The sequence below is a fragment of the Limulus polyphemus genome, unplaced genomic scaffold, assembly GCF_000517525.1.
Source record: "Limulus polyphemus unplaced genomic scaffold, Limulus_polyphemus-2.1.2 Scaffold9794, whole genome shotgun sequence".
NCBI classification, from domain to species: Eukaryota; Metazoa; Arthropoda; class Merostomata; order Xiphosura; family Limulidae; genus Limulus; species Limulus polyphemus.
Genome location: NW_013675404.1, coordinates 12,054 through 20,707, shown reverse-complemented (window position 1 = coordinate 20,707; position 8,654 = coordinate 12,054). Strand labels below are relative to the sequence as shown.

The 8,654-nt window shown below is 32.2% G+C and overlaps 1 protein-coding gene across 3 annotated transcripts; it reads right to left on the bottom strand.

The window, feature by feature from the left end:
* Positions 1-462: 462 nt before the first annotated feature.
* LOC106476095 (nuclear transcription factor Y subunit beta-like) lies at positions 463-8,227 on the bottom strand. Of its 3 annotated transcripts, none has more exons than XM_022380046.1 (4): positions 7,565-7,650; positions 6,604-6,698; positions 5,058-5,125; positions 463-643 (listed from the first exon to the last, which is right to left on the bottom strand). In XM_022380046.1, exons 2-4 carry the CDS (start codon positions 6,680-6,682, stop codon positions 554-556), a joined length of 237 nt encoding a protein of 78 aa, XP_022235754.1. In that variant the 5' UTR covers positions 6,683-6,698; positions 7,565-7,650; the 3' UTR covers positions 463-553. The 3 variants fall into 3 exon arrangements, with proteins under 3 accessions (XP_022235754.1, XP_022235753.1, XP_022235752.1); XM_022380045.1 differs by lacking the exon at positions 7,565-7,650 and adding an exon at positions 7,764-7,999 and having other exon boundaries at positions 466-643; XM_022380044.1 differs by lacking the exon at positions 7,565-7,650 and adding an exon at positions 8,055-8,227 and having other exon boundaries at positions 473-643.
* Positions 8,228-8,654: the final 427 nt, after the last annotated feature.

The following is an 8,654-nucleotide window of genomic DNA, read 5'->3' as shown; positions in this document are numbered from 1 at the left end:
GCTTCCCTGGTGTGTTACCAAAACTAGTTGGCCAAAATATCTAATAAACCTGATGATGGTAAAATCGCTTCCCTGGTGTGTTACCAAAACTAGTTGGCCAAAATATCTAATAAACCTGATGATGGTAAAATCGCTTCCCTGGTGTGTTACCAAAACTAGTTGGCCAAAATATCTAATAAAGATTTTACCTTTCATTGTGCTAAAAAAATGTCTTGGTTTTCTACTTTTAATATAGTAGTGCAAAGTGCCTGAAAAGAAATTAGAAATGATTAGTCTGGACAAATCAAAGCTTTAAAGAAACAGAATATGTGTATATTTCAAATCACGTAAAACTGGTTTTTATAAAAAAAAACAAAGATGAAAAAATACAAGAAAAAACAAACAGTGTTTAAGAGATTTAGAATTTTCCTTTTGCACTTAAAAATTGAAATATTTTACAAGAGGGTTTAAATTTTACTGATAGACTTGCTAAATGAGATCCTGTAAATCCACTTTGAAAACGGATAAATCAGAACTTTCAGAAGGATTCCAAATGTAATACAATTAGAAATTGTCACGTTACTCTCCTAGTACTCACCTTTCCCGATTTTGGAATGACAGATCTCATTATCCTTGCCACATTAGCAATAGGTAGAAAACGATCCTACAATTTGAAAATTTTCAGAATTTTTAACCGAACCAATAAGTTTAGAAGAAAAGATGAGATGTTTAAGTTTATGTAGTTCTGTTTCATACAAGTTAATATTATCTCTGAAAAGACAACCAAGAAACAACTATCAACTGAACAATCACAACATTTGTGAACATATTTCATGTTAACTATTTCCGTATGAAGTTTGACTCACCTTGGTAGTTTGAAATACAAGTCTAAGTTTACTAGATGTATCTTCAGCAAATTTAACAAGCTTTTAGTAAACATTATAAGTCTGTCGTATACAAAAAAAATCAGGGTTTTTAATAAGATATATCTACTGAAAATGTCAGTGAATTTACTATGCCTTTAATGAGTCAGTTAGACAATTTTCATGTTAAGAATAAAAACGCTTACTTTCAACTTACAGTTTCATATTTTCATTTCCATAATACTCTAGAACGTCTTCAATGTATCAAGTTATTTCAGCTGCAGAATTACACATTTCATGTATCTTTTCTCCACTAACTGTAGTAAATTTCCCAATGTACAGTAAGATGAAAAGTTAAAAAATATTAAATAAAATGTATAATGCTTTCTTCTTCTTCTTTGAATGCATCATTTGTCACCAGATCATCAACTTATTATCTTCATAACTTCAACGGTTTCTCTTTTCACATCTGGTTTAATAATACTGTTTTTTTCCCAGACTTTATTCTGGAGAATCTGTTTATTACTCCGTGAAAACCAATAAAGAGCCCGTATCTATTCTCACACGCACACACACACAAATAAAGTAACCCATCAAGTTACACATAGTTTGAGCTCACCAGCTCGAGTTCCTAGGTTCATTAAAACTTAAGTTATTTTTTGTTACCTAAGAAGATTTTAATTCTTACATTTTTGTTACTTTTGTTAAAAAAGGTGTATAACAGTAAATAAAATATATACGTACAACAAGAAGGAAATACTTGTGAACTTTATGGGCCTTTAGCCTTGTCTATTCTACACATGTTGCTTGAACAAATACCAAAAATTACAGCCTTTTATAAAACAAAAGAATCACAAGATTATTAGGGATGTGCTGATTAATTGGTATATAAATGGTAATCGGCCTATCGGACACTTTGGTAATTAATTGATATTGATAGCCATTACTTACAATTAAATGTAAGAAATCCAATTTCATAAAACAAAACTTGATAAATATATTACAACTTAAAATAGGCATGGTGAATATTAAAATGTTAGATCTACTTTTGCTGTATACACTATACAGTAGAGATGATTTAACTTGTTTGGTGAATAAAAGTCAGTGGTTTCATTTTAAAACAATTTATTGAGACTTTGAGATACATGGTATATTATTTGTACAGTTTTAAGTACATTAGATCTAAAATAAATATGGCCTGATTGTGTTAATCAGTAAAATATTGAATCATGCAAAATCAAAGAGTAGATTAGAATTTTTGTTTGTTTGTTTGGGGAAGATCTCTGTATTAAAAAAAAAACTAAGAAGTATATTGGACAAAATAAGTCATTAAATTTTTCTACCTGTAAGCAACAGACTTTAATCCAATATTTATACCCATTGGCCAAAGGATTGCCATTTTTTGTTCGTCACCAGGTGAAAAACTTTTTACTTTATTAAAGTGGTTAATTTCATTTCATATTCTACAAAACCTTTATCTGTAATAACTTATAATTAAACAATTTATACTTCTGTGGTGTCCGGTACAAGTATCAACGTAAGCAGTTTATTTTCCTGTGGTGTCCGGTACTAGGACCAACGTAACCAGTATATTTTCCTGCGGTGTCCGGCACTAGGACTAACGTAACCAGTTTATTTTCCAGTGGTGTCCGGTACTAGGACCAACGTAACCAGTTTATTTTCCTGTGGTGTTCGGTACCAGGACCAACGTAACCAGTTTATTTTCCTGTGGTGTCCGGTACTAGGACCAACGTAACTGGTTTATTTTCCTGTGGTGTCCGGTACTAGGACCAACGTAACTGGTTTATTTTCCTTTGGTGTCCGGTACTAGGACCAACGTAACCGGTTTATTTTCCTGTGGTGTCCAGTACTTGGACCAACGTAACCGGTTTATTTTCCTGTGGTGTCCAGTACTAGGACCAACGTAACCAGTTTATTTTTCTGTGGTTTCTAGTACTAGGACTAACATAACCATTTCTATTCTGAATTAAGCTGCTTGCATTATCTTTAAGTAGTTAATGAAATATAGAAGTTAATGTCTAAATGTTATCGTTGTGCATACTGCAAAAACATTCATCAATCAAACTATCAAACACAGATTTTTTTGAACAACAGATAACTTTATCACTCCATCAATGGCTGCGTTACATGAATACTGTAATTACTATGGTTCGTGCACTGATATTAAGTTCAGAAAGCTGACATTACATGTTCAAACTCATTTCATTCACTGTGTGCTATCCAGGTATACCATGTGCAAGGTTTTAAATACCACCGAGGCAGAGCAGGCCAAACGTCTTATCTGACATTTTGCCCAGCATAACCTTAAGTCTGAGATGACCGAAAACTTGATGCAGTGCAAGTATAATAGAGGACAGTTTAAGATATGTCAATCGTGAAATTATTCTAAAGCTGTAGGACTTAACAGGCAATAGGAAATCAAAATTGGCTTTTTATACATGACACATACAATCATCCCCCAAATTAGGCATCCAAAAAGCTAATATCACATGTTACACAGATCTTCCTGTATTACCATAGAACTGATGTCATGTTATACAGATCTTCCTGTATTACCATAGAACTGATGTCATGTTATACAGATCTTCCTGTATTACCATAGAACTGATGTCATGTTATACAGATCTTCCTGTATTACCATAGAACTGATGTCATGTTATACAGATCTTCCTGTATTACCATAGAACTGATGTCATGTTATACAGATCTTCCTGTATTACCATAGAACTGATGTCACGTTATACAGATCTTCCTGTATTACCATAGAACTGATGTCACGTTATACAGATCTTCCTGTATTACCATAGAACTGATGTCACGTTATACAGATCTTCCTGTATTACCATAGAACTGATGTCATGTTATACAGATCTTCCTGTATTACCATAGAACTGATGTCATGTTATACAGATCTTCCTGTATTACCATAAACTTATACAACACAATTTTTCTGCAAGCCCACGAAATCAATATGATTCCCTATTATGTGATGTTGCAAAATACATCAGAATAGATCAGAAAGTAAGAAAAATATTGTGATGTTTCTTGTGCAATTTTTCATAACAAATAAAGGTTGCCAAGAGTACTGTTAACTTACTCCAAACAGTTCATCGACATTATCATCAAAACCTGACGCCAATAATTAAGAAAGGAGTCATCGTCTAAACCACCTTAAAATGACTTAATTTTATGTAGAGCTCTGAAGTCAATAGAGGACTCGGACAGCCACCCTACGCCATCTAATTTTAGACTCTAGTTATAGCCACAGTTAATGTACACATTTTTTTACAGTTGTTGTAACATCGAGGATATTGTATAGAAATCATTAGTGATGTTTTCCACTTACATGGATAGTACCTATACCCCGAAAACAATGGTATTATTATTGTTATTATTAGTATACAATGTTATGTTTTCTCAGTGTGCAATGACTAATTTTAATAAAATTTTTCTTAAATAGATATTATAATCACATGTCTCTCCAGTAAAGGCACAATACTATACACTTGTCTTTAATGTTAACTGTGTTTCAAATAAAGATTGTTTTACCATTACTATCTTACATCCATGTTAACATAACAATATTTTGGGACAACATGGGACCTACGGGTCCATCTCGGATGTTCCATCCTCAAAACTGACTTAAAATGATTTGAAGAAATAAAATAATTTAAAACTCAGTCCTTTTGATTCATATACTTATCAAGCTTTTTCTTAAACTCACTTAAGTTTACTGCATCTACAACATCTGAAGACAACCCATTCCAAAGGCCATCCTCCCTGTTAGTAAAACGAAACTGTCTTAGCTGAAGATGACTCCTACCCTGCTATAATTTATATTTGTGTCCCCTAGTCCTACTATTCTCACCGTTAAATATAAAAAAGATGATGCATCAACACTATCAATTCCCTTTGTAATCTTAAACACCACAATCAGATCCTCCCCATAACTCTTCTTTTTTCAAGAGAAAACAATTTGAGAGATTTCAGCCTCTTGTCATATCACAACCCCTCCATCCCAGGCACCATTATAGTAACCCTTCTCTGAACCCTTTCCAACAATTCAATGTCCTTCCTAAGGTGTACTAAAGATAGCAGTCAAACTGAGCCATATCAGATACTGTGATAATTACAATCAGAAGGTACAGAAGTAATCCAAGGTGATTGGCTTAAACTTTAACATAACAGACTTACCTGCTCTCTCATTGGTTCTCCATACTTTTCATCATCAGCAATACCTAAGCTATCTTCTCCATCAGGACCTACAGGACACATAAAATGGTACGTAAAGAAAAAAATTACATTTCAGAAAGGTGTGGTACAGAAATAATACCATATGCTGCACAAACATTTTCGATACAGTTCTCTCAAGTATTAAAGACCCACGGCAGTTAGTATAAAATATACACGTGTAACAAATAGTTAGTAACATACAAAACAATCATATCAAAACTATGCAACCTTACAAAGACAAATTATCTTATCGGGTTAGACACTTAGCAACAGAATCAATAAGTCAACAACGTTGGGAGTTATTCAGTGTGTATTACTGTTTCTATTTTACAAACACATAATTAAAATATTATTATTATTCCAACTGTAGATTTGGTCACAAATATACCTTGTTATAGGGGTCTCCAATTACATTTTGGTGAGAGCTGTTAATTCTAACGACCAGAAAACCAAGGACTCGGTAAGAGAGATATCATTGTATGGCTTTTGTTTTACTTCAAAAAAAAAATTATACTAATGTCACTTTATGAAAAAAATACAAGTAACTTGCTTATCACATATTCAGTCACTAAATACATGACAGAGCCACCAACAATGTTAAATGAATATCACATATTCAGTCACTAAATACAAGACAGATCCATCAACAATGTTAAATAAATATCACATATTCAGTCACTAAATACAAGACAGATCCATCAACAATGTTAAATAAATATCACATATTCAGTCACAAAATACAAGACAGATCCACGAACAATGTTAAATAAATATCACATATTCAGTCACTAAATACAAGACAGATCCACGAACAATGTTAAATAAATATCACGTATTCAGTCACTAAATACAAGACAGATCCACCAACAATGTTAAATATATATCACATATTCAGTCACTAAATACAAGACAGATCCACGAACAATATTAAATATATATCACATATTCAGTCACTAAATACAAAACAGATCCACGAACAATGTTAAATGAATATAACATATTCAGTCACTAAATACAAGACAGATCCACCAACAATGTTAAATAAATATCACGTATTCAGTCACTAAATACAAGACAGATCCATCAACAATGTTAAATAAACATCACATATTCAGTCACTAAATACAAGAAAGATCCACCAACAGTGTTAAATAAATATCACATATTCAGTCACTAAATACAAGACAGATCCACGAACAATGTTAAATAAATATCACATATTCAGTCACTAAATACAACTCTGCTGCCAAGCTAAAATCATGGACACACATGGTAAAATATTCAAATAACAACTTATAAGTTTAATAATATACACACATATATAATACACAAATGTTCAATGTTGTGATATTAGAACTTAATGTAAAGAAGGGACAGATCAGGATTTGAACCCATGATTCTCCTTACCAGAAAGTCTTTAGCCAACAATGCTTGTATCAGCCTATATGTCATTGTTTATTACTACAGAATGAGATTGTAAGTTACTTGTACAATAAATGGTTTTCACCTTCTGCATGAACTATATATGATCCACCTCCTGCCACGTACGAATCGTCTAGTGTCCCACCATTCTCGGCACATTCCATTTGCACTGAAGAGAACCTGTTTCACAGAAAACAGTTCATAACAAAACTAAGTTTTATTATTATCATCTCACCAAAGACCAAAAGTGAATTTTAACATATGGACAACAAGGAACCACCTGGTCCTTCAAGGTTGTCCTTGTACATCAATCCTTACAAAAAGTAAAAATTTACCAGCCTCCTATAGTTTTCAAGAACTCATCAATACCCCCTTTAAACTCCTGTAAAATGCTGGCCTCCACTACTGCCAATAAAGTTTATTCCATAAGTCCTGTTAGAAAAATAATTTATATTTCAACTGAGGCCTAACATGTTTCTCCAAATCTTAAAGTGTGTGTGTGTGCTCTCATCCCATTATCTTCAGAATATAGCACAAAGAAATTAGAAGCTTTTATCCCATGAATAATCTTGTAAACTTCAATAAGATTACCTCTCATCTTTCTTTTCTGAAGATAAAACAAGTTAACTTATGCAAAGAAATCTTAAGTTATAAGACAACTCTTCCATCCCAAGATTCATTCTGGTAACTTCCTCCTCTAAACCATTTCCAATAAATTATTATTCTTTAGTTAAAAGAGACAGTGAATATATACAAACAGAGGAAACTAGAATTTAAATAGATTTTGACTTACATTAGAAAACTATACACAAAACCCACATAATATTTTATTACACATTATAGAAGCACAGCAAAATGGACTATCTATATATTATTAGTTTTCTATTCAACTTCAAGTAAAACATTCGAAAAATCATCCAATTTAGAAGTTGTGAAATTAACCCTTTCTTGACCAAAAGTTTATAATCGCAATAACAAGGAAAATTGGAGAATTTTGTAAAATATCAAATTATATTTCTGATGTATTATTATACGACCTTCCTCACCATTTAACCTTGCTTTATTAATATTCACACATGCTACGCTCATAATATCCATATCATATTCAGAAACCGATAAAACGCAGGACAATTACGAACTAACAGTAACTAAGTAACAGTAGGCCTAGTAATAGTAATACCAAATAATTGACAGCTCAAGTGCTAGTACCAGTAGTAGCGCTATAAAACTTGTAACTTTAGTTACCTTGGGATGATAGATTATGTTCGAAGCCTTATTCACCATATTCTATTTTTTAAAATTATATAACATATGTCCGTGTTTATGTCTATTGTTTAATTTGTTGTCAAGTTGCACGACGCCTGGGTGATTTCCAATTGACTACTACTACTTAGAAAGTTCGATCCACAAACTGTAAAAAATGCCTTTTTTTTAACTTAAGGTTACTGCTACTAGTAAATATTTATTCGTCCTTCGAATCATTTGCACAGAAAATATCATTATATTCATTGGCCAAAGACTGATAAAACAACATACCTGAAATCACACAAAACTTGGTTGGTCAATATATGAACCAGTAAACAACGAGAAGATAAACGACCACTCACTTATCAAGTAAGATTCCATAATATATATATGAACCAATGGTAACAGCGTAAGTCAGACTTTCTCAAAGTGAGGTCCGCAAACCCCCAGAGGTTCGAGAGGATACTCCAGGAAGTTCGTGAGCCATGTGCGAAATTTCATAAAAGTGTTTAAAAAATATGATTCATAGAATAAGAAATATTTTTTCTTAAAATTAAATTTACATGAATTAAAACATTTAATTTTGGAATACAGCTTTTCATGCACACAGAATTTTTTTTTTTTTCCCAAAAACAAACACATAGATTGCTTTGTGGTTCGCGAAAAAATTAATTAAAAGGAGTCCTCGGGTTACTAAAGTTTGAGAATCCCTGGTGCAAGTTATTTATTACTTCCCATTTGTGACGAGTCATCTTTTTTTTTTATTGGACTCGTCAGGTAAAGAATTGGTATAATATTAAGTCGTCAAAAAATTAATGTCCCTTCTTTTTTGGATTATAAAAGCCGAACAACTTATATATCTAAACAAAACATTTATTAAATGAAATAGTC

Excerpts from the sequence above, each read along its gene's own strand:
- LOC106476095 (XM_022380044.1), bottom strand. The coding sequence starts at position 6,682 with ATGGAATGTGCCGAGAATGGTGGGACACTAGACGATTCGTACGTGGCA. Across the intron at positions 5,126-6,603 it reads ATATATAGTTCATGCAGAAG|GTCCTGATGGAGAAGATAGC; the intron begins GTGAAAACCATT and ends TGTGTCCTGTAG. Across the intron at positions 644-5,057 it reads GAGAACCAATGAGAGAGCAG|GATCGTTTTCTACCTATTGC; the intron begins GTAAGTCTGTTA and ends TTCAAATTGTAG.